At 38.5% G+C, this 26,056-nt stretch overlaps 1 protein-coding gene across 2 annotated transcripts in view; it reads left to right on the forward strand.

The window, feature by feature from the left end:
- Positions 1 to 26,056, forward strand: part of TBC1D9 (TBC1 domain family member 9) — a 53,027-nt gene that overhangs the window by 20,803 nt on the left and 6,168 nt on the right. The window contains exons 3-16 of one of the 2 annotated variants that reach the window (XM_050320433.1): positions 1,405 to 1,523; positions 2,956 to 3,184; positions 4,224 to 4,485; positions 5,631 to 5,838; positions 8,536 to 8,742; positions 10,384 to 10,554; positions 11,002 to 11,152; positions 12,711 to 12,925; positions 14,944 to 15,061; positions 16,024 to 16,309; positions 17,029 to 17,158; positions 20,200 to 20,328; positions 20,450 to 20,518; positions 21,906 to 22,146. In XM_050320433.1, coding sequence (XP_050176390.1) covers positions 1,405 to 1,523; positions 2,956 to 3,184; positions 4,224 to 4,485; positions 5,631 to 5,838; positions 8,536 to 8,742; positions 10,384 to 10,554; positions 11,002 to 11,152; positions 12,711 to 12,925; positions 14,944 to 15,061; positions 16,024 to 16,309; positions 17,029 to 17,158; positions 20,200 to 20,328; positions 20,450 to 20,518; positions 21,906 to 22,146 — 2,535 coding nt within the window. The remainder of the gene's footprint in view (positions 1 to 1,404; positions 1,524 to 2,955; positions 3,185 to 4,223; positions 4,486 to 5,630; positions 5,839 to 8,535; positions 8,743 to 10,383; positions 10,555 to 11,001; positions 11,153 to 12,710; positions 12,926 to 14,943; positions 15,062 to 16,023; positions 16,310 to 17,028; positions 17,159 to 20,199; positions 20,329 to 20,449; positions 20,519 to 21,905; positions 22,147 to 26,056) is intronic. The other variant, XM_050320434.1, reaches the window with a different exon arrangement.

Below are 26,056 nucleotides of genomic sequence, written 5' to 3' on the forward strand. Positions count from 1 at the left end.
AGACCACCTCCTGAGTTCCAGAAAGGTCTGGTTGCATCGAGTAGTTTTAAGGAGAAGCAGCAGTGGTTCTGAAATATTGATTACATATGCAGGCTGTTCTGCAACATCATTTGTGTATCCGTACTACAACTAGAATTGTGAAATTCCTCTGGAAGTTGCACAGAATGTTGCGTTCTGTTGCCTTCTTGGAGTTGTGTTAAAGCTCTGATTGTATGCTGTACAAAGAATATTGTTCCCTATCATTTGCTGTTGAAGGAAGCTGAAGAAGTAATTAGGAGCAGCATGTTGCTGTTTAACCTCTTTCCGATGGCTGTTTCACATGAGCCCCTCTTTTTGTTGGGTTCTGTAGGCATTATTTAGCTGGTAACTCTGTGAATATGTAATATTTGTTTTCTGAAACGACTTGAATTTTGACATAATTTTTGACACAACATACTTTTTGGGGAACAATTTTTTTTTAATAATTGGGTTTATCCTTCCTTCTGGGAGGGGGGCACAGGGAAATCCTGAAGAGCACCAGTGACTTTAATTCTGGAAGATGTTGAGAACAGGATCAAAATAGAAGTTATCTTTATTACAATTCCATTTGTAATAATGAAGTATTTACTTCATTAATCAGTAATTACTGAAGTAAAATGGAAACAAAGTTTTGCATTTATGAACACTAGTTCATACATGAAGCTTTTTCATCCCTTTCTGTAAGGCTTTACAGACTACATGTATGCAGATTCCTCAGTATCAGTTGTCTCACTTGACCCCTTTTGATCTCCTAAGGAAAAAAGGGTCATCAAAGTTTAGTTTATTATTTTATCATTAAAAATAAATCACCTCTAACAATCGTCTTCCCCTAACAGGTACAGCTTTTTTATAGGTCATTCAGCACTCTCCTTTTGAGGAAGGGACATTGTAGTAGAATTGTCAGGAAAATGATCTCTTTTAGCTATTATTCTTGAAATTTTGTCATTGTTTTGTAATTTGTAGGTGCATCTAGTAGTGGAGATTCTCTGAACCAGTGTTAGAATATACAGCTGTAGGGGTTGTGTTGTCAGTTCCTGAAAGATGCAGGTAATACCTTTCTAACTCTTTAATGTGACAATAGGCAGCTCAGTGTCATTGTAGTTAGAATTCTACATGTAGGGGGCTTTTGCTCACGATACTGACATAAGTAGCTTGTGCTTCTCACAGCATAATCTTGAACGCTGCTGTCTATTTATTATGAAATTAAATACAATGGGAGAAAATTTTGGAATTTCCAGAGGGATGGCATCTAGTGAAATCCTGCATCTCCAGTTACTGGCAAATTTTCTTAGAGTCTTCTGTTTATGATTAAGAGGACATTGACACTGGTGAAATACTCCTTTTGTTACTTTTGGTTTGGTTGGTTGTTTTTTTTTTGATGTACAGGTTGCTCAAGGAAGGAAATCACTGAACACTGGGAATGGCTTGAACAGCATTTGTTGCAAACTCTTTCAATCTTCGAAAATGAGAACGACATAAATACATTCGTCAGAGGAAAAATACAGGTAGGGTATATACTACTGTAAATGTTGTTAGTGATAAATGTGACTCTGGAAGGAAAACTGATGTGAATTCCAAACAGATTTGACCTGGTAGTCCCTAGGCTGCTCTGTGTTTCTGAAGGAAAACCAGATGCTAGGTAGCAACATGTGTGTAAAAATCTGGGAAACTGGGATTAGTGCACATAACTATAGCACTATGATCTAAAAAATCCCCATATAAATATATAGGCAAGGCTTTAGACATTATAAGTTCTAAAATTAATTGTGCTGTTGCCTGTCTTAAACTTTGACAGTTTTCTGCGTAACTGTTTTTCCAGTGCAAAGCTTATTTTTTTTTTCCCGTGTACTAATAATGTCTCTTTCCCCTCTTCTGTGTAGTTAAATCCTTAGTTCTGGCATTTACATTTCATGCATTAGGGATTGCTGGTTCTTTATCTGTTTGGTTGGTTGTGGGGTGTATGAGGGTCTTGGTTTTCTCAGAATTTCTTTTTCTCTTCCTAGGAGATATAGTAGCTATACAGGTAAATTCTGCACTAAGAATTATCTAAAGATAAATACTTGGTAAAAGATTGATTATAAGCAACATAACTATGCTCACTGGGTGTGTGTTCTAAGCATTCACTTTGTTTCATTCCTTTTTTAACAGTTCATGTGATAAGTTCAACTGTCTTAAGAATCCTTGCTTGTGTTTTACTAGTGACTCAGATTTGAGGGCTGTAGATGGTCATGGTAACATATGAGAAGATCTCTCTCTTGTGAAATATAATCCTTTAGGTGATTAGATATCCTTAGAATTGGACAAACACTAAATGTGAATTTAGTCTTATACTACTAAATATTACTCAAAAGTAGTATTATACTACTTCTATTACTAAATGTGAATTCTCTGTCTTATACTCTGCATTCCATGTAAATATGGAGCAAGTTGAAGGCAAAAAGTCAGTTTCCATTTTATAACTTTAATATGAAAGGCAATAGAGATTATTATAAAAGAAATGAGAAAAATAAGTGAATAGACCAGAGCTTCAGCATAGACCAGAAGAAACTGTAGTCTTCCAGATATCAAGAGCAGCTTTTCACCAGACAGTTGCCACTTCAAATTTCATGAAGCTTGTCTGTACCTGAAAGTGGGAATAATTTTTCCATCATGACAGTTAATCTAATAGAAGATTTTTTTTTCCTTTTGCTCTCCTCTCTTGCTCAAGGTCCAGTGAAAGGGGTCAGAGAAGTCGTTTGGTATTTTCCCTGATGGATAGCAGATCCTTTTTTCCTTTTATTTTTCCTTCCCTTTTGAAAAAAATTTTCTGGTGAAATCCTATCCCAGGGAGCACATTTATGTGGAGGAGGAAAATATTAAAAGTCAGAATGGTAATTAGGATATCTGATGCCCCGTGTCAATTAACATGATATGTGCTTCTCTCACTCGCTACTCTAGGGCATCATCGCTGAGTACAACAAAATCAATGGCATCAAAGAGGATGACGATACAGAGAAATTCAAGGAAACCATAGTGAAATTTCACAAGCTGTTTGGGATGCCAGAAGAAGAGAAACTGGTGAACTACTACTCCTGCAGTTACTGGAAGGGGAAGGTGCCTCGTCAGGGCTGGGTGTATCTCAGCATTAATCACCTTTGCTTTTACTCTTTCCTTATGGGCAGGGAAGGTATGTTTTCGGTGGAATGGTAATCTGTGCATCTAAGAATTGTTGGGAAATCTTCTGTAGTTTGTTACTGTTCACTTGCTGAATGCTGGGGGTACAAAAGACACTGCTGAGGAAAAGAGGAGGAGGGAGCAATTCCCTGATTGTCACCCTGCCTCACTGCACGCTTTTGTTCCCTTGTTTGTTGAGTATTTCTCAAAGTAGTTCTCTCTAAAACAATACCTCTGCATTGTTTAGAGACATGGTTCACCTCGAGGACTGTGCCCAAAAGGGAATAGGGACGAGATCACACCAGTTTTGGCTCCTTCTGCTCTTATACAATCCTCCAGTACTTCTCTGGCAGACTTTGCAACCCTCAAATGCCACATGTACTCTTGTACAACTCCAGAACATAAAGGTCTCAGAGGAGACCCAGAATGAGCTACATAGTGTGGATGCAACCAGTCTGCTCTAGAGGGAGTTAATTCGAAGCAGTGTGGAGGTGAATAGAATCTACAGTACTTGGTTATGGGCAGTGGATCAGTCTCCAGTCATGAATGGTTGGTTTTCCTGTTGTTGTTTTTTTTTTTTTTTTTAAGTAAATGTAGATTTAGCCTCCATTTTAAGTACACCACCTGTATTGGTGTTGGAAAAAAAAGCAAAGGATCTGTCATTGCTGTAATACTTGAAACTTTTAATTGTATAAAAATAACGCAAGCCTGTCTGATGTCTTTAGACTGTTTTCTGTGCTTCCATAGGAAAAGAGCATATCAGAGTCTGAGCAAGTGCTGTGGCAATGATAAGTTACATTAGACTACTCAGCACTGTAATGCTTGTGTGGTGTTCTGTAAATGGAGTAAATTGTATTTAAACTCTTTTATCTGCTGCTTGGCAGGTGATAGTAGTTTGTTTGTATAAGCTGGGTCTATTTATCCTGAGCTCCCAACTTTTCAAGATGCAAGGAAAATTCATCTGAATGCACTTCATAGGAAGAGGAAGATAAATGCTCTTGAATATGCTCATTTTTGTGCTGAGTGTTTTTTCTCTGTTTGCTCCTGTTCAGCAAAGTTAGTTATCCGCTGGGTTGATATCACTCAACTTGAAAAGAATGCTACACTGCTCTTCCCTGACATGATCAAAGTGAGCACAAGGTCAAGTGAACATTTCTTCTCAGTATTCCTTAATATCAGTGAGACATTTAAACTAATGGAACAGCTTGCCAATATAGCTATGCGACAGCTTTTGGACAATGAAGGATTTGAACAAGACAGGTCATTACCCAAACTGAAAAAGAAATCCCCCAAAAAAGTATCTGCACTAAAACGGTAGGTAGCACTGGCTCTTAGTCATTCGTTCTTCCTCAACCCTTTTTACTTTCAGGATTTTGTCCAAAAGTTTTCTAATGTTGCTGTCATTTACTGTTACTGCAAAAAGAATGATTGATTCCAGCAGTGGCAAAATGTGAGTAATTATATGAATATAATTACTTTGTGTCCTGTTGAAATAGGAAAGGGAAAAAACATTTGAATATGAACTTATTGTAAAAAATAAACTTGAGCCAAGTTCTAGTTTGTTGAGAAGCTCTTTAGAGTATTTCTCAACACTAGCTGCATTAAGTATATGTTTTAAGGCCATTTTATGTCACTAGGGGAAGGTAATTAGTGATTTAAGTGTTATTAAGAAATATGCCTGACATTAATCTTTGGTCCTAAAACTGAGATTGAAAAATGACTCTAGATAATGAATTCTATATAAAACTTACTTTAGGGTTACAACGATACAAAAATTGACATAAAATCCTAAGGGACGAAGAACCATCTGGAAAATATTTCTATGTCTTTTGTATAATACTGCAATTAGGTAGTTCCTTTTTAATTTTTTTTCATTATATGTTGATCATTTTAGTGACCATATAGAATTGTAATCAGTGCTTGTTTATATATAGACATCTATATATATAGTTCTCACTACTTAGTGACATCTAACATGCAATAGATCCCTTGGGTTTGTCTTTCTTAATAGTAAGTGTTTTGCACTGAATATGTTATCAAGACTAAGGCTTGAAATTGTTAACAAACTCTAACCCTAAGGATTCCATCAAGGTAATAAAAAAGCTTCAAAGAAACATTTTTTTATTGCTATTTAATAAAAAATGGATTCACTGTATATATTCTCAGAAAGTAGGGCTGAATATAAGAAGCTCATCCAGTCCTTTCCCTCTGAGAAGCCAGGATCAATGTTTAAGTCACTCATGGAAGATTTTTATTTTTTTTTCCATGCAGTTTTAGAGCCTTCCAAAAGTGAAGACTGTACATCCCCTACATGCAAACTGTTTCCACTGTTTTGCTGTACACTCCATGCTTAGCTGAGTTGTATGTTGCAAGTAACTTGCAATGATTTGCGTAAAATATATCTTAAAATGTATTATGTATTTCTTAAAACAAGAAAGTCTCTCTGTGGGGTTTTTCAGGGATCTTGATGCCAGAGCAAAGAGTGAGAGATACCGTGCATTGTTCCGACTTCCTAAGGATGAGAAATTAGATGGACACACAGACTGTACTCTTTGGACTCCATTCAACAAAATGCATATTTTGGGTCAGATGTTTGTTTCTACAAACTACATTTGCTTTACTAGTAAAGAAGAAAACTTGTGCAGCCTTATTATCCCCCTTCGAGAGGTAAATATTTGTATTTTAAATTTATAGTGCAAGTAATAAAGCAATATTTTCTTGGATATTGCACTGTAGCTTTGATTTTTTTTTTTTTTTTTTGGAGAAAAACCTCTTTTGATCCTTTTAATCTCTTGTGAGCATACCATTCTGATGTGTTCTAAGTAATATTTAATGACTGTGTATCTTAGTTTGTGATTCCTACTACTAAAATTCACAGGGAATGCTTTCTGTCAGTTTTCACAACCCTTGTGAGTCCTTTCTGTCCCATGATTTGTATTCAGATTTACGGGCCCACTGTTCATTTTTTGTGTCTCATGGGGAGGGATGGACTGTGAACTTTACTAGATCAATGAGTGAAAATTCTTTTAAAAAATCTGACAGACAAGATTTGCTTTTGTCAGATGTAAAAAGGTTAGAAAGATCCTAAAGTTTTGAATTGTCTCTTCATGCAGATTTGCAACTGTTTATTCCTGTATATGGAAAATATTTGTCAGCATTTTTCAAACTGGTGTGTTTCCCTTTTTAAAGCTGGTTACTTAAAGAAGATGTTCAGTAAAGAGTTTGTTTGATGCAATAAAAAAATAATTATGTTGAGAAGGTTTTTTATGGTTGACTTGATTTGTGGGTTGATGGAAAATTGTGCAAAGTTTTGGAAGTAGTAGCAAGGCTGATGCAACCAAAGACAGTTTAGCTTAACTGAAGAACCATGGAATATTTCAGGGCACTGTTTCCCCTCACAAATCACTAAGAGTAAAGCAGTATTTGTTTGGAAATGTTGAAGCACAGCTTCTTGAGAGCATGTTGCAATGGCTTTGGTTATTTGAGATCAGACATTCAATTATGGTTGCGCTGTTTGTCTGGGAATCAATGGGAACAATGGTCCTCCAGGTAAAGTGGTGGAGGAGGAGAGTGAGGTCTTCATTTAGCAGGGCCTCTTTTCCTGGATGCAGATTCAGCAACTGCTTTTGATAACCACAGCCACAGCAGCACAGGATTCAAAGCAGTTCTAAAGCTTTAAGAAATAGCTGAAGGAATAAGTAAGTGCTTTTGTGTGAACAGGTTTAAGTCTCAGCACCAGCAAGGAGAACAGTAACCCATGGGGTAATGTCATTCCTCAGAACAACTGATCAGTACCCTTAATGATTAAGGGAAAGCTTTCTGTTTAATTAAAGCTTTGAGTTTAGACCCTAACCTAATTCCTGAATTCTGTGGTATCCTGGAGGTGTTTTGAGACAATAAGCATTGATTCAGAAATTATGATCAGAAAAGATGATTTTCAGTGGCTGACTGCACTGCTCACTGCACTCTCCAAGATCAGCACTTCAGATGTGTGTGTGTCACTGTTGAATTGGAAATAAGTGGAGCAGAGCATGCTTGCTGTAATATCTGTCCTGTGCCTTTAGAAATTATCTGTCTTTTGTGCTGATGGGGCTCAAACAGTTTTTAAGTGGAACAGAAAAATAATTTTTAGCTAATTTCCATATACTGTTAGTGAAGATCCTATAACTTAACAAATATGTTTGTAGTTAACAGAAAAATAAAAGGAAGTGGGAAGAAGAGAGAAGTGATTTAGCATCTGAGCTGTGCACTGCAGTCATTAAATACATCTTCAAAGCAAGTGTGTGGAAAGTGGTCACTCTATCCACTTAGTTAGAGAGATATTAGTATTATAGCACTAATGTCTTACCATTGATTTCTGTTTCAAAAAGCATTTTAAAAAGGAGCAAAGATAAAGGTCCTAGCAAACTGAAATGTGCCCCTTTCTATTCTGAAGGCAGTAGTCAGTTTTCATTACCTAAGACATTGTTTAAAGTCGTAAAAGCAGTATTTACAGTTGTGATTTGTGTTTTGTTCAATGTATGAACTGCAAAAACTTGATTGATTGATTTCTTTTTAAGGCTAATAATTGGTGATGTTTAGAACACGCAGCTGTTATGTAATTCATCAACGGTGTGTGACTTATCCCTGAGATTTCTTTGTGTTAACATGATTTACTGAAACCTTAGGGAACCAGTTCCCTGTACTCAACAGATTGTTGTATGAGTACTGTTTACAGGTTGGATGGAGTTCAGCTAGATGAGTGACCACTCTGCTAACAATTGAAGGCCAAACAGAAACCTGCACCTCACAGAGTTAGATGCTTTCCTTTGTAAGAGAAGACATGGGGTTAGTTTCCCGTTGTTCCAAGTTTCTGTGTACTGTGAAAATACAGTTAAAATGACAGTTGTTATCACAGTATGCAACTAGGATATAATAGTACAGGAGTGTTGTCTCAAAAATGGCTCATTCACATATATTGGCCATGAAAGGTAAGCAAAAGTCTTCACTGATTCAGCTTATACTGGTGCTGAGAAGCAGGAGAGGGATTTGGAAGTCCTACAAAAAAGCCCATAGATCTGCCTCCCACAGACGGAATTCTGTGTTACTGATTCTTTTAAAATAAAACCTGAAGAGTATAAACTAAGTTATGCAGAGGAGTTTTGTTGGAGATTGTAATGAAGCCAGTTGTTTAAGGGATGACAGCCTTCATCTTTCAGGCTTGTAAATCCTTGTATGCAAATCATGTTTCCCATGCAGAGGGATGTCCATAGTGACTTGATACAAAGGCAGAAGCAGCATGGGTTTATTGAATTAAGATGGTTTCTTAGACCAAGCAACTTGATTAATTAAAGATCGTAAGCTGTAGCTCCTGTTTCTCTCTAGGTGACAATAGTGGAGAAGGCAGACAGCTCCAGTGTGCTGCCCAGCCCACTGTCAATCAGCACAAAAAACAGAATGACATTCCTCTTTGCCAACTTGAAAGACAGAGACTTTCTTGTACAGAGGATCTCGGACTTTCTGCAACAAACCACTTCAAAAATATACTTGGAAAAAAATATTTCTGGAAGCTATATCAGCTCAGATGATGAGGTATGTGGAGGAACATGAATAATTTACTAGAGGGGGATTTTAACTGGTGTGGGAAGAGGGGAACCAGGAAAAAAGCTAAACCTTTGTACACAGAAATATTACCTCTTCTATGTTAATACATTTTAGTTTCCTTAAACTGAAGTGTTAAAATTTTACAATTAAGATATTTATTTTTTTATGTTAGACCTAAGAGAAATCATAATTGCTGAGGAAAAGCTACTCTAACTCCTGCTGCCACATTCTGAAATTACAGTGTTTCTTGTTGGAAAGTGTCGTAGCTAATTAATTGGTTAATTGAATGATATTTTTAATATCTGTTAACTTGTCCAAGTCAAATGTAATCATGGAATTTTAATAATTTGAAGAAATTATAATTTGATATGAAACTCCTTTTATTCAAGACTTGAGCTGCTAAATCCCATCCTTTGATTCTTCTGAAAACAACGTCTGAGCTGAGCAAGTTTGCATGTGCTCAGTTAGTGAACTTTGGAACATTTGAACTATGAAAAAAACCCCTGCCCTGTCCTGGGCATGAAATGCCCCTGTTCTGAAAACCCTCCCCCCTTATTAATGTGTGTGCAAAGTAAATGGTTCTTGAAAGATACAGTAAGGTACACTTTTCTTAGGCACTTTGAATGCCAAACCTTCTGCTGAATTCCAGATTTTATGTATGAAATTTAGGTGCTTCATACAACAACCTCATCAGATCTGTTGAACCCAGAAGAGTTTAGTAGTTCATAATCTCAAAGCAGAAAAGATTGTTGTGGGTGTGTCATTTTGGTTTTATGCAGGTAGATCTCACATTCCAAGTCTGTACTAAGCCATACCTTAGTGTTGCACTGAATAACCCTCCCCTGTTTGCTGTGTATATCTTAATAGAATTTTTTTTTACTTGCTATGTTGATGGTGAGGTATAATTACTCTGTTGTTATAGTTGTATGCCAGAGCACATAGGCATGTATAATGCTGAAACTTTGTCTTGCCTTTTGCCCTAAATGGATCTAACTATTCTACCTACTGAGTTATAAACACAGATTAGTAATTGCAAGCATTATTGCTGCATTTAGTAATACAACTACATATGTAGACATGCATGACTACTACTTACAATTTCAGGCATTTGGTATGAACTGCTCTGAGATTTTACTGTGATACAGTTTCAAAAATGTTTGAGAAGTCAGAAAATCCATTTTCTTTAAAGTATTTTTCTTCCACATCACGGTCTGATAATGTTGAAAATTTTTCTGTAGAACATATTTTTAATCAAGGGGAAAAATAATCAAGGGGAATAATATTTTTATATGTGTACACACTCATATAAAAATACCTGTTATGTATAAATCTTACATTCTGGACAGTCATGAAGCCACCCATGGAGTTAACAGTCCTACAATGTCACAGATCAAGGGAGCTGGTTCAGTTGCCCAGGGCTACCTAAAGTTAACATTACCTTAGTAATTCTCATTATAGAATTTGATATTGTTTCAGGGCAGTTATTGAGAAACTGGTTTAATTTCTGCTGTCCTATGGTCAACCTGTACATGAGTGACTCTTTGCTGTTAGCATGTATAACTTTTTAGAGTAAAACGAGGTAAAATGGGTCATCCCCATGTCTGTATTGCTTGTGACTGCTTTCTGCAGGTGTTCACGAGGTCAAGTAGTTCGGTTTCTGCCAGCCCTCACAAAAGCCTGAGCTCTGAGTCGGAGGGGGAGCGACAGTTCAACCTCAATGACAACGGCATTCCAACAGCAACTCAGGCTTTAATGACCATGTATCGGCGGAGGTCACCTGAGGAGTTCAACCCTAAGCTGGTAAAATGCGCCCCTGAGTGCTGTACCTGGCTTAAAAAGCTGTCTAATCATGTTTTCTTTAAAACCCGTGTTTCTGACCCAGAATAGTTTCATCCAGAGCTAACAGAGCAGTACTTTTCACAGAAATAAAGCATTGAACATGATGTTGTTTTACCGACACAAATAACTTCACTACACAGGAAAAGAAAGCAAAGCTGGATGTAAATCAAGGAGAGGTTGTATTTCTGCTCTTTAGTACAACTACTTCAATAATATTCTCTTAGCAGCAAGGTCTACTGGGATAGAAACTAGGCAGCCCACTAAGAAGAAGAGTGGACTGCAGCCAAGTTACTTCTTGCTCACTTGGAAAGTTAGGACATTGTAGGCGTTTTAGCACTTTAGATTTCAGTGGGGCAGAGTGCTGGAAAGAAGGGCTGCATCTTTATGCCTGCCTTCCTTTGCTTTTAGGCTAAAGAGTTCCTGAAGGAACAGGCCTGGAAGATTCACTTCGCTGAGTATGGCCAAGGAGTCTGTATGTATCGTACGGAGAAAACCAGAGACCTTGTGCTGAAGGGCATTCCAGAAAGCATGAGAGGGGAACTTTGGCTACTCTTTTCAGGTAGGTGTTCATTTGAATGTGTCTGTGGGGTACAAGCAAAAGCATGAGGGAGGCAAAAAGACTTCAAGGATGATTAAAGGAGCAGATAATAAGTGTCTGAAAATATTTGGAGTAAGTAAGGTTGTGATTGTTAGCAGGCACCAGACAGGTTTAGACAAGAGTTCTGTTTAGACCAGTAAATACCCTTTCTTCAAACAGGCTCACGAATTTAGGGAAGAGGATAAAAAAGAAGAATGCACAGTGTTACCAGAAGCCAGCAGTCTAGGGGCCTCCTGAATGTTCAACATCTACCAGCAAGCCTAATTCCCATTTATTCAGTAATTTCTGAATCCAGTTAAGCTTTTGGCCTTCACAGCAAGTTGTTGCAAGGAATTCCAAAGTTCACGCATGTTGCATGGAACCACTATCATTTTTTGTTAATAATACAAAAAAAGTTACTTTATCATTTTATTAGGTGTTCCCATTATGTGAAAAATAGGGAGAAAATACTTCTGTACATCTTCTATGCCATAAAGGATTCTCTAGATCTGTGTCCCCTTAGGTGGTTTTTTTCCAAAGTTGAAGAATTTTAGTAATTTTTAAAATTTTATTAATTAGTTATGTGGAAATCAATCCAACCTCAGGCTTTCTTCATAACCTTTCACTTACTGTATCGCCTTCTCTTGCTCTACCCCACCCTGAGACTGTTACCACAGCTACCTACACCATTTAGGATATGAGCTCACCAGAGACTTTATATGATGCTTTCTGGTTTGTTTTCTATTTCTTCCCTAATAATGCTTAATCATGTACATCTCTGTGCTGCTGGGCATTAAACAAATGCTTTCAGAAAATATGCACAGGAATGCACAACTCTCTTTTGTGTCTGATTATCAGCCTGTTTGGACCAATTTTCATGGTGTATGTATAACTAGTATTTTCCATTTTGTGCTACTGATGCTTGATTTTCCTTTCCAGTGAAGTCTTAAAGTCAGTAATGAAATCTCATAGCAACCCTGATGGTATCCCTAAGACAGGCTAAGTGTCCTGCCCAAGATGACAGAGTCATTTTCAGAAGCAGGAATAGAGCTCATGAGTTACTGTCTCTTGCTTTTGGCTGATGTATCATACTTTCTGGAACCAAACGTTAATCTACTCCCTTCTCAGGGCAAGTTACTTTCTCAGAGGGACATGTTTTGGGTTATTTAGGATAGCCAAACCCACAGCCAGCTGCAGAGGGAGCTCATGATGCCATGTGACTGCATAGGTGGTTTGTTCTTCATGCCTCATTTTTTGTTCTGGCTGAGAGACAGGCTTTATCTTCTTCCTGTTTTTTTAACCTCATTATAAAAATGCCACTAGAGGAGAAGACAAGAGGGGCTGATAATCACATAAGCACACCCTTTTTTTTTTTTTTTTTTTTAATCACCTGTACTGAAATAACATTTTGTATTTGCTTTTGAGATGCTTGGTGATATTTGAGATGAGAGGAAAGGGCAGCAAATTGTCATGTTGGAATACTGTACCTGCCAACCTTTCATTTTTTCTTCCGGTTTTAATTATGTTCTCCCACTCTCAGGAGCCATTAATGAAATGGCCACTCATCCTGGCTATTATGAGGACCTCGTGGAGAAATCGATGGGAAAATACAACCTTGCTACAGAAGAGATAGAGAGGGATCTGCACCGCTCCCTCCCAGAACACCCTGCATTCCAGAACGAGATGGGTATTGCTGCTCTAAGGAGAGTCCTGACAGCTTATGCTTTTAGAAACCCAAACATAGGATATTGTCAGGTAATTGAAACACCCTGCACTCCTTTGGTCTCTGGAATTCCACTTCTGTCCTTACACTCCTGTTCCTTCAGCTGTGCACATGGGTGTTCAGCTGTGTGAAGTGCACTGATATGTGGGTAATGCTGTGAGCTGACACCTCAGTGCTGCAGAGGTGCTGAGGTCAGAGGATTTGACACAAGGAGCTACTCTGACAGCAGGATTAGCAGCACATGCTGAGAGATGGGCAGTTTTCTCTATGTTCTGCCCATAAGTCTAGAAACTGGACAGAGCATCTACAGAAAATGACAAATAAAAATGATTTTTTTTAATGGCCAGTCTTCGCGAGCGAAGATCCGGGGAAGGTCTTTCCACCTTCCAGCCTGCGCATTGGATTTTTTAGGTGAGACACAGTGTGCGCGGAACTGAGCCCACCCTTTAATCCTAAGGTTCATCTGCCGGGGCCAAGCGAGCTTGGACAGTGGCAGTGAGGTCCTTAGGACGTAGGTGGGTTGCCTTTAAGGGCTAACGAGCCCCACCTGCCCGGGATAGAAAATGACAAATGGACTATGAAGAAAGATTCTTTTCTTTTTAACGAAGAAAACGTCAAGCCTTAAATATTTACCTAGTTATTCAATGTATAACTCTCCACTTGTGAAAAAATTAAGCACCATAGAGGATATCTCATCACTGTGAGCCACAACCATGTATCCGTAGAGTTAATGCTGGTTAGTTCTGGTTTTGGGGTTCTTATGCCTATGATTCAGGTCACTGTAGCTTCTGGTCCTAAATCATTCTTTCTTGCTATACAAATTTGGCTTTTCACCTGGGCCTTTTTTTTTTGCCTTCCTACATATTTTTGCAAAAAGGAAACTTAAATTCATGAGTATTAAGGAGCCTGATTAATGTTTGACTGTTAAGACTCCTAGATACAAGATGAGTAAGTGCAAGCAGTTCTAACAGATACCATCATAAATTATTTAATAACAAATATAATACTAAGTAATAGCTACAACAACATTTGCAAAGGTTGTTTAATAGGGGAACAGTAGAAAGACACTTCAGTTCTGGTCCCTAAAGCTGTCACAGTAATTAATAGCCTTGAGATTTGGTTCCTGGCATTCATAGCGCTACAGTGAGAATTCAGGCACTGAAGTATTTCATGCATGGTAGACAAGATAAAAGGAATAACATTGACTTTGACAGAGCTGTAACATAGTTTGGAGCTTCAGTTGAAACCTTAGTTGTGGTTTCAGACAGGTGATGATCAAGCTGGAGTCTTAAAATGCTAGAGGATTTGAAATGATTAGCTAATTCTTTCGGAGACAAACTGAGAAGAAAATAGTACTGAAATACTTCATTTCTTCAGACTGACAGCAGTCTAGTCAAAGGCTGCAAGCAAACAATTTGAGGTCATTGTACAGTGCTGTGATATTTGAAATAGAGTCAAACAGGCTGTAGAAAACTGTCGTATCCAGTCAAATGTGGAGAGTGAGCAACAGCACGGCACTTGTGTTTCACTGTGCTCTGGTTGTTCGTGAATGGCACTGTTACAGGCATTTGTCTGAGCTCACAGGTGCTCTGTCTAGACTCTTCCATGGAGCAGAAAGCATGGGCAGCACAGGCTGCCTCTGCAAGGAGTGCTGGAGCAGTGGCCATCATTAGTGCTGTAGGAGGTATTTTGGCCGCACCAGACCCAGATTCCCCGAGAATGGGGGATACTCACCTATGGGAGAGTATCAGTATCGATGTAATGGGATGTTTGGGGATCTGAGTTGGCCCTTGATTAGGAAAAGAAATCTTGATTTATTCCTTTTTTTTTTTTTTGGGGAGAAAGAAAACAACTAACAATTTTTTTGTGATTTATTTGAGGCTTTCTTAAGCCTTCCTTTGAGCACTGGGAGAACACTGTCTTTCTCTTTTCACACGGAAATACTTGAACAGTTTGGGGTCTGCAGGGGGAGATGTAGCTGATTTCCTAACCACTTAACTTCCCAGGTACTGTGCTAGGTATTGAATAATTACATTTCTATTTCTTTTAGGCTATGAATATTGTCACTTCAGTGCTCCTCCTTTATGCAAAAGAGGAGGAAGCTTTCTGGCTGCTGGTGGCTCTGTGTGAACGGATGCTTCCTGACTACTACAACACAAGGGTTGTTGGTATGTCATGGGGACATTTTCTGAAAATAACAGTACAAAAAATAACCAAAATAATTGGTGATATTTGTACTGAAACAAATATATGTGTAGATGTATGTGTGGCATAGATGCAACTGTGAATGCCAGTGACAAGACAGCTTGCTGCAGGAGCACAGAAGCAATTCTCTAAACACATGCTGTGATAGTTAATAGTTTTTTCACTTAGGATTAGACAGCATTCCAAAGTGGACTTAAACAAAGTGAATCAAAAAGAAATGGGAGGCTAAAATTTGAATTTTAGATGATCCAGTTATCTACTTAAGGTAAGGTGGAAACAGGAGCTTTAGCAGTTTGCAGTAGAAGTCTTTGTGCCTGTTTACCATTGATTTGAAAGGGCACAAGTAGATGAAAGGTGTTGTCAGATGAGTTTACTTTTGTATGTGGTAGTGGCTCTTCAATTTATCGTGGAAACTGTTTTTACTGTAGCTCACAGATCCTTGAGATACTCATTCAGCCTTAGAAATTATTCTTCCTGCACTGCATAAGACACTGATGTTATGGCATAAAAATGTATAACATGGAGTTTTCTTGAAATAATTCCAAACCTTCACAGTCACCCTGGCCTCGCTCAACAGGTGATGCTGAGGCCTTATCCCAATTAATAATGGTAAATATCAAGCCACCATGTAACTTCTGTAGGTGCTAGACCAAACTGACTCTTTGTTAGCTATTGTGAAGTATATAATTAAAGCAGAATAAACCATATTACAGTTTAATTTGTCTGTACAGCTCAGTAGTGTAGTGGAATCTGTTATTTATCTGAAAGTGAGAAAATGTGTGTAAGCATCGTGTAGAATGTTTTTAGGCTTTGTACTTATATACATATATTTAGAACATATGTATATATTTTTTTCCTCCCCTAAATGGCAATGTGTCCATTGCTCCCAAATTAATGGCCATTCAACTTCATTTATTTTGGACAGGAGCATTGGTGGATCAGGGTGTCTTTGAAGAATTGGCTCGTGACTACATTCCACAGCTTTATGACTGCATGCAGGACCTGGGTGTAATCTCCACCATTTCCCTGTCCTGGTTCCTCACTCTTTTCCTCAGTGTAATGCCATTTGAAAGTGCAGTGGTGGTTGTGGATTGTTTCTTCTGTGAAGGAATAAAGGTGATATTTCAATTAGCACTCGCCGTCCTCGAAGCTAATGTAGACAAGCTGCTTAACTGTAAAGATGATGGAGAAGCCATGACAGTCTTGGGAAGGTATTTATTACAGAAAATAAAGTATCTTAATTTTTTTTTTTTGCTTACTTTTGTGGTTTGTCTTCTGTGTTGAAGTACTAAATTTAAACCAGTATGATATATGCAAACCTTTTACATTCTTATAGTCCCCTCTCATCCCTATAAGGTAGTATTTATGTTACCGTAGAATAATGTTAGGTGACCAACAAGATATAAATTCTTCAAGACAATCAAATAAACTTCCCAAACCTGGTTCTAAAAACCTAATTTGTTTGATTATTTTAGTTACTTACACAGGTTTTGTTACTTCATTTTTTGCCTGTTACCTTTTAAGTGTTACTAAGATAAACCCTTGATGCCAAGGGATATTGTTTTGGGAATGGACTAAATAGAACTCCGAAGAGTTAAGTAGGATCTTGAACAAATAGATTTCGGTGAAACAGGAGGTTGGTAAATAGAGGAGCTTGAGTCATTTAATACAAACTAATATTGCTGAATGCAGCCTCTGATTTCCTCATGTTTGGTAGTGGTGCATAGTTTTCAAGATGCTGCTGAAACTTCGGAATTTTTATTCATTATAAGTTTCATCAGTATAGCCTTACTCTTATTAGAGAGCAGCTTGATAATTTTTACATTTAATAATCTAGATGTAATCCTTATTCTGTTAACCCTCAGAAAGGGAGATAAAAGTGTATCTTGGGCTTCTCATTTCTTTTTTTTTTTTTTTTTCCCCCCACCAGGTATTTGGACAGTGTAACTAATAAGGACAGCACTCTTCCACCCATTCCTCATCTTCACTCACTGCTCAGTGATGATGTAGAGCCTTATCCTGAGGTGGATATCTTCAGACTAATCAGGTCTTCCTATGAGGTAGGATAAGATTTGCTAACAGGAACTTGCCAACGCACACACCTTTTGCCTCACAGAGGAATTTGATGTTCTGTAGTTTGGCTTTGCTGGAAACCGAAAGAACATGAAAGAAATACAGACTCATCTCAGAAGGCTGAAGTGGGCCAAGGGAGAGGGGTTAGACTCTTTTTCTCTTAGCCAGAACTTTTAATTGGAGATGTTTTATTCAGAAGCTTGAGGACTCAAAGGAGAACATCCCACAAACAAAAAATTACTTACAAACAAAAGGCTGAACTTGTACTTTGAGAAAGGTTAATTCTTATCTCAGTTTTTTCATACTTTTCCAAACTGAAATATTAGAAAGATAAGTGAAATCTGTAAGATTTCAGAAGATCTTCCTATTATCAGTAGAGTCTTGTTTCTTTTACCTCGTTTGTTTGTTTGTTTGTTCCCTCTCAGCAAGTGCTGATTATGATCATGGGGCACTACATTCTCTACTATCACTAAAGCTAAAAAAATTTCAAACAAAAGGATTTGGTGATAACTAATATCTATAAAGTGTAGGACAAAGCCTGCAAAACCAATTGTGATGTGAAAACTGGTTTTATTGTCCTTAAATTTTAAAAATAAGCCATCAGTTAAAAATCTCTGACGTACCCCGACATAGCCGTATAAAAATTAAGGAGTAACTTTAAAGATTTATTCTCCTTAATTTCCTTTTTTCCTTCCATTGACATGCAGACAAGGTAGACAAGTATTTTTAGTTCAAGGAATCAGTTCATACTTAGAAATAGGACAACATTTTCAGAGGCACTTCCTATGTTTCTTAAACCCCCTTGCTTGATATCTATTAAATGAGGAAGTAGGTGGTCTTTAGTGTATTCTGTGCTGAAGGGCAAAGTGTATCAAGGTATATTTTTTCTTGTTATATGAATTCTCTGTTAGGTTTCTTACAGCTACAAAGAGGGAAATACCAAGTACATGAGCATATTATGGTTATTTTTTAGAATTCAAAGTGTTAAAGGTGCTTGCTGGATCTTAATCCATCTTCTTCTTCTAGACATTTATTTTTTCCAAAAAGTAGGAAGACCTACAGCTGAAGGAAATGTTTTTTTTTTTTTCCTTGGAGACATTTACCCTCCCTCAAATGCACACCCTCCACCCCCAAGGAAAGGGGTGAACCCTGCAGACTGTCCTATGATACATGTCATGGGAATGTGATGAGCCTGACAACTTGATAGCACTGGCAAAAGCACAATGTTTGGATTGTTTTATGAAGAGCTGCTTTCCATCATGCTCTGACCCTGTCCAGCTCTTAGGTAATCATGTCAGATGCATTAGAAGTCTCCAGTGAAAGCTAAAGTGGTGTAGATGAATTCTTGGATAATTAACCAATGGTTTTGAGCAGACTTTCTACTTTCAAAGGAGAAACATTCTTGAAATAAGAGAATATACATAACAAGTGCATTTTACACTGCCAGTACTTTTTTTTTATTTACTGAAAATACATTTTACTAAGAAATCTCTTAATCTTTTCATTCAATATTGCATTTAATTCAGAAGCCATAGACCCTATAGGTGTCATAATAATCATAATAGAGGTGACTGAAATAAGGTATAATCTTTGCAGTTTTAAAAGCCTGTGCATAGTTTACTGGCTGTCAATTGAGTGTAGACTCCTATTTAGAGCTGTCAGTTTGGAAAAGAAAGTAGACCTTAAACACTTAAGCTGTGTCTACAGTAGTGTCTGGATCTTGGCCATTTTAAGCAAACAGCTGACACTCGAAGGTCTGTGCTGTTGAAAGGTTTGATACAGTTTTGACTTAAAAGAGGTGGCACACTTCCAATAACTCTCTGTGCAGTTTGAAAGTTAAAATGGGCAAGAGACCGTTCCCAGATGGTAAGTGCATGCAGCCTTCCTTTTCTGTAGGCTGCATGTGTCTTGGTTTTGTGGATGTGGACAGACCTTCTCGTTTGACTCCAGGAACAGAGAATAAACTCTGATTGCCAGAATTGGTGTAGTCTCAGGGCCAAAATATCTCTCTTTTCAAGGTTTTGTGACCTCTGTGATGCTTGATATTCATGAATGCTTATCTAGATTCCATTTTTGTCAAAGGACTTCTTTATTTGCAAAATACTCAAAGTAAATTAAGCATCTTTTTACTCCCAAGTTACATGATAAAGATGAACACCTTTATAGATAAATTCAGCTTTGGCATTAGTTTGATCATAAAAGAATGTGCCAACAAATTATGACCTGCTTGTGTAGATGCACTTGCACTGGAAATATAAATCCATCTTGTATGGAAGTTTCTTGCCACTCCTTTATAGTTTTACACGTGGGGCACTTGATGTGTGGCATTATTGTTCCTGCTGATCATCTGTGCCTTTCTAAGTATGTTACAAGTGTTTTTTGGGTGGTAAGAAACTTCTGCTTATAATACTTCTACAAAAATGAATCTTAGGGATTCTCTGCTTATGAAAATACGGAATATTATTCCTAATGGGTTTTCCCCTGTGATGCCTTTGTACTGTATTCTGGGGCTCCCTGACACTGTTATGTACATTGTGAAAGAAACTTCTGAAAATAAGACTTGGGTACTTAAAAGAATATTTTCCTGATGGAAGTTGCATTCTTGATACTTGGTTTCAGATCCTCAGAATGTAAGGACTGCTATACTGTCTCAGCCAGTAGAGATCAAGTTAGTTTAAATATCTGCTCTCTGTCATGGTTATGAGACATTCCAGGACAAGCTGAAATAAAACCCTGCAGGTGGAGTAATGAAACAATCTATTCATAGAGTTTTGCCAGGCAGGAAGTTTCTAACTACTGAGATTACAGTTTGAAATGCAAGAATTGGAAATTTAATAAAGACCTTTTCCAATGAAAATCAGTTATTGGGAAAAATAAAATCTAGTGGTAGATTCCTAAAGCCTTCATAGCTTTGTAATGTGTTAAAAAAATGCCTTAACAGCAGTTTCATTTGTGGTGCATCACATAATCAAATTTATTTCTCAAATACATTAAAGACAAGCTAAATATTCTGAATATTAATACACAGACTATCCTGTACTACTACTTCTCTTTTAAGAAATTTGGAAGTATCCGAGCGGATTTAATTGAACAGATGAGATTCAAACAAAGACTAAAAGTCATCCAAACCCTTGAAGATACTACAAAGCGCAATGTGGTAAGTGCTGAAATAATGTTCTTTGCAAATTTTAAGGTCAGTCAGTTTCTGAAATTCAAATTTAGTTTTTCGATGACACATGGATTTCGGGTCCATAACTGTTAATGTTGTGTTTCAAAAGGTACGAACTATTGTGACAGAGACTTCTTTTACCATTGATGAACTGGAGGAACTATATGCTCTTTTCAAGGTAAAGCCAAGTGAAGATAAGATCATATGCCTGCAGGAAATGTAAACATTAATTTTTGTTGTGGGACAATGTCTTTTCTAAAGACCAGGTCAGGTCTATGAGTTATCATTGTGATATATCTTGATACAAATGTGAATTAACTGCTATATTATTTATATATATTTAAAAAACCCAACCAAACAACAACAACAAAAAAAACCACCTCAAAACCAAAAACATGCCACAAAACAACAACAAGAACAAAAAAAAACCCAAGCAGTTTTTAAAACATCAGGAGATGAATAATTCACCAAGTGATTTGTCCATGGAAAAAAATGCCTGTTCTGGTGAAAACTATTAAATGAAAAAGTGAATATTTAGAGGCTTTAGAAACCTAACATATGTCTCTCTCTACCTGACCCAACTTTTGGACTTTAGCAGAGAAATACCTTTAATCTGTTGTCTCAGACAGCTAACACTTTTGAAGTCACAGTAGCTGTTTTTTGCCATTGTTAATGCTTTAATGTGTTACATGGGAATTTAGTGTCACAAAGTGATGTAGCCTTGTAAGTTGAATGTCCGAACATCTAAAGGTGAGAAGCTAAATGCTTTAACTTCACCTTCATGCTTAGTATCTTAAGATGCTTTCTTCCTCTGTTCTGCTATAACAGATTTTTTATATATATATATAATATATATATATACACCATGAAGAATTTATTTCCTTCTACTTTCCCATCTGTAAATGACAAGTTCTTGCAGTTGTCCAAATCCTTCAGTACCTTCTTTCAGTCTTCCATGGAATCAGTGAGACCGAGTCACTGGGCAGTGCTTGGATCTTTTTCTCTAAGCTTCTGAATTGTTTTTAAATAAGTGCTGCCAAAACCAGCTCCAGAACCTTCAATTAGTTCAGTAGAATAGTACATTATTCAGTATTTTTGAGAGTCTAGAGTTCAACAAAAAATATTTCAAACAAACAGCTATTTTCATATGATTAGAGATTAAACAAAGATTTCATAGGACTCCCCTTTCTGACTTGACAGTGTAATGAGAGTGAACAGGGTGACTAAGCACAACAAGCCTGTGTATATGTGGAAGTCACAGCTGCTTACTGCTCTGCTCAACACAGGAATTTCATGTTTCATCTGCTTAGAAGGCAGAATAAGTTTTGCTTTACCTTCTTTTTTCTTTTTTTTTTAATAGTGGGATGTCTTTTTATTCTGGTCTAGAGGAGAAACCTCTTCCAGAAGTGGAAGGGTTAGGAAAATTGAAATACATCTGTTATCTTGCACTGTTTTAAGAATGTATGTGAACAAGTTTGGTTTGTTTGGTTGTTTTTTTTATCACTGATAATGATGAATTGTTCACAGAGGTGCTGACAATCTCATGGTATTTACCTCCTGTTCAGGCAGAACATCTGACCAGCTGCTACTGGGGAGGAAACAGCAATGCCACTGACCGGCACGATCCCAGCCTGCCTTACCTGGAGCAGTACCGCATTGACTTCGAGCAGTTCAAGGGGATGTTCGCTCTCCTCTTTCCCTGGGCGTGTGGAACTCACTCGGATATATTGGCTGCCCGCTTGTTCAGGCTTCTGGATGAAAATGGAGACTTGCTCATCAACTTCCGGGAATTCGTCTCTGGGCTAAGTAAGGAGGATTCGTTCACCGCACCTCCAAAATAACGTGACCAAAACGGTTTGATTCTAAAGGGGATCCCCGTCCTCCAGAAACACAGATCTTATATGAGCTATCAGATAATGGGTTTAACATATGCTACTTTGCACAAGTCACTTTTCTGTTCAGTTCATTTTGTCGTGCCTGTGACAGTGGTTCCCACTGGGCTTTAGGCTGGTCTCAGTGGGTGCATCCACACTGGGCAGTGGTGTGTCACACTGGGAGAAGGATGACACCTGAACTGCACGTCGATTAGGATCTGAAGATTTCCCTCACTGCTAACTCTCAACGCAGAAATGGACTGCAGCTTGTGTGCTTAATGGTGTTATTACTCCTAGTCAGAGTATTCCCTTTGGAAAAGCCTTTTGTATGTTCTTGTGTGACACTGCATTTCATTATATGTTCCTTCAGCTTTCCCTGAAAGATGGGAATTTTTACCATTTGTTACTGCTTCTGGAAAGAGAGAGAGAGAGGCAGCATTTGCTCCCATAGCTGTTCATGAAGAAGATTCTTGAGAAACTTGTGTACATATGTGAGGGGCAGGGTAGAGGATGCTAATTTTGCCCCTGAATAAAAGTCCTTCTCTTTAGAAGTCTGCTGACATGGCACATAGGTGTATTCCTGTGTGAGGGGTAGAAGTGAGCACCTCACAGCATTTGTAGTGGGAGGTACTACCTGTATTCCTTCTGAACTCAGTAACCAAGGCTGCAGACTGAGAGCAGGATGGAAGTCACCTGAAAAGGAGAAAGTGGAGGTGCAGGTCAGAGAAGAAGGCTGAGTGTTGCTAGTGAAGGTTATGGCCTACACAGGTCTTGAAGAAGCCAGATTTCAGGACATGAGAGTCAGTATCACCACAGAGTGGAATGTGCAAGCCCCAGGAATAACATGAGGAAGCACAGATGAGGCAGATGCTGGCCACTCCTTTTTTGAATATAGCAGGAATCGTTCCCTCTAAGTGATCAACATCTCACCATCTGTCATGTATTATTTCATGGCAATCTGGCATTTCCTCCAGCTTTACATTTTGATCTTTTTGAGAGAGAAAAGGTTTCCCAATCTGGCTTTTAGCAACTCTTTGTAAGACTATGCTTAAGCATTAAGGCTCCAAATGCAGCCTTGCATTAAAACCTCTGTACAGCGAAGGTAACACCTGCTCTCTTGCAGGTACAAAATAGCTATGTGACAGTAAAACTGGTTGCACACCTCGCCTTCACACCACCCAAAAACCCCAGTGATGCAGTGATTTGTATTTGAGGGATTGTTTGCCAGGTAACACTCAGTGGCCTTTTGATGACCCGTGAATTAATTTTTCCTGCTGTTAACAGAGTGCTGTTAGTAACAATCAACCAGTTTTTGACTGAGGCAGCAGTTTTTGGAACCAATAATGAGTCATAAGAACAGGGCCCAATGTTGACCACTGTGAACAGAAATTAATATAAAATTCACAAATGTGGCTATAAGCCAATATGACTGAATTAAAATCTTGAATGGGTGAAATAATCAAAGCTGCTTGTTCTGGAAACCCACATTTTTTTCAGAAACTTAAGCCCAGTGTGGTGTAGTTTGAAAACTTTTTTTTCTAAAAAAAGTCAACCCTGCTGACCCTTTCTGTTTAAGAAGCATGTGAATGGTAGAAAGGGCAATGCAGTCAACAGAAACAACTTTGGATCTGTTTGAGCATATTTCACTGTGCCCCAGGACTTTTAATAATTCCACAAACATCAGCTGCTTTAGTCTGCCTCACCAACGCAATATGCCTTGGCTAGGAAAGTATCTTAAATAATGAGTATCTTTTGTTTGAGCAAGATGCATCTGCTCAGAAGATGCTTGTGTTGCCTTTTCCTTGTGGCTGTCCTGGAAAGCATGGGCAGAGGATGGGCATTCTGGAGGTGACCTGTGGGCACTGCCTTCTGTCTTCTTACTGAGTCCAAACAGCAGAATTGAACTCTGGCTCCGATTACTCAAGTCTGTTTTTCCTAAAGGAAGTGTCCTATCCAAGTACTTCCTAGGCATGGCCCATTTTGGAGGCTGCTTGTTGTCGTCTGAAGCAGCCATGGCACCAGAATTTCTGTTTCACAACTCTCTCTTTCAATAGTGTTATTCCATGTAACCATAAGGATTTGTTCCCTCCAAACCTCTCTTTGATGCCACTGACTTCTTCTAGGAGCTCCATGAAGAGGAGGTATCAAAGGGTGGTTCTGTGATCTCATGCCCCTTTCTTCTGTGTCAACCTGAAATCCTTGGGATATGAGAGAGCTGCAACTGGGAATCTTCATTTCCTTTTCACTGTCCGTGCAGCAAATAGCTAAAGAACCTCCTCCTTCAGGTGCCTCTAAGGCCTCAGCTCAGCAAAGATGGAACAACCTGGCATATTCTTCTGTACATTTACTCTCTGTTGTGTTACTGCAAGTTCAGTTAAAGGAGTTATCTTGATTAGTTTGCCCAAGGAGTTGTGCTGCTCAAAAGGGGTTATCAGCCTTGGTTATGAGCTGTTATTCACCTGCACCCCTGTACCACACTGGGTTAGAGCATGACAGTTGTTGACTCTGCTTCCTAGTAAGCTGGAGAGATTTCTGTGCAGACTCAAAGTGGTCTCCTGTCTCCTGTCATGTTTTTGCAGTACTCTCTTCTCAGAATGTGCAGCTCTTCCACTTCTCCAGTGGCTGCTGCTGACTGCAGCACTCATCACAGCCTTCTGCAAAAGTCAGCGCCATGAAAACTGTGTCTTGCAAGGAGTACCTGAGTGTTTGGTTCTTTTTGGAAGCACTTTTTCTTCAATCACAGATTCAGAAAGCAGAGTGTTAACCTCACCACTTCTCAATGCTTTAAGGGAGCTGAATGCTGTACAAACACTCTGCACCCCTCCACCTGTGGTCAAGAGAGGGGCAACTGCAGCCACCACTTTTGTGTTGCTGTGTTGTCCTCTGCTGGACCTGCTCTATGGAGCTCCATGTCTGTCATGTCCTGAGGAGCCCATAAGTAGACACAGCACTCCAGATGTGGCCTCAGTAGGACTGAGTGGAGGGGCAGGATCACTTCCCTTGACCTGCTGGCAATACTCTCCATAATTATGAGGGGGGAAGAAAGGGCCTGGCATTAGGAAGCACACATGGATACATCTCAGGTGAAATGCAGTATCAACTGAGCTTTTTCAGTTCTCATCTGGGGACAGAGAGAGGAACAAGCAGCCTACGTGTGTCACCCTGTGCCCTGGTGACTGCTTCCTTAGCTGTTGATGGAGGATGCAGAACTGCAGGCAATTCCATGCTTGGGTTATTTCAGGTTGCCTTTAGCAGTGAGGCACTTGGGGCATAAGCTAAGACACGGTTTCAATACAAGGGAAAGCATTATCTGCATGGCGTGGTGCACCAGAGAGGAACATAACAAGGTTTTGTGCTTAAAACACCAAGTTGAATGCAAAATGGCTAGATGTGCTCAGTCCTTTGGCCTAATCTCAGTATTTATTGTAGCATTCAGCTTTACAAAAGACTGTGATTGCTAGTATTTGCCAAACTACACATTGTAGTTTGCATAGCAGAGGCAAGTTGACACGGTCATCTGTAAGGTAAAATAGATCTCTGCATAACCTAATTATTGAAGGTTAATTCATTAGTTTATGAATAGCATGTCACAACAAGTGAGATTTATGAAGAACTCTGATTATCAGTTATTTCATTACTTTGAAATTAACTACTGTCCATTTAATTAATTGGAAGGAGGGGCTACAATAGACCGCTTGGATTTCATACAGCTAATTGTAGTGTAGACCCGAAAGGAATAGGGGTTGATGTGGATAAATCACTAGAAAGTATTGCCTGAACATCAGTTTAGCCCATGGCTAAGCTGTGATAAATGCTGTTTACTTGAATTTCTCTCTTTTTGT

The sequence above is a fragment of the Myiozetetes cayanensis genome, unplaced genomic scaffold (genome assembly GCF_022539395.1).
Source record: "Myiozetetes cayanensis isolate MyiCay16 unplaced genomic scaffold, myiCay2020 scf24, whole genome shotgun sequence".
In the NCBI taxonomy this organism is placed as follows: domain Eukaryota; kingdom Metazoa; phylum Chordata; class Aves; order Passeriformes; family Tyrannidae; genus Myiozetetes; species Myiozetetes cayanensis.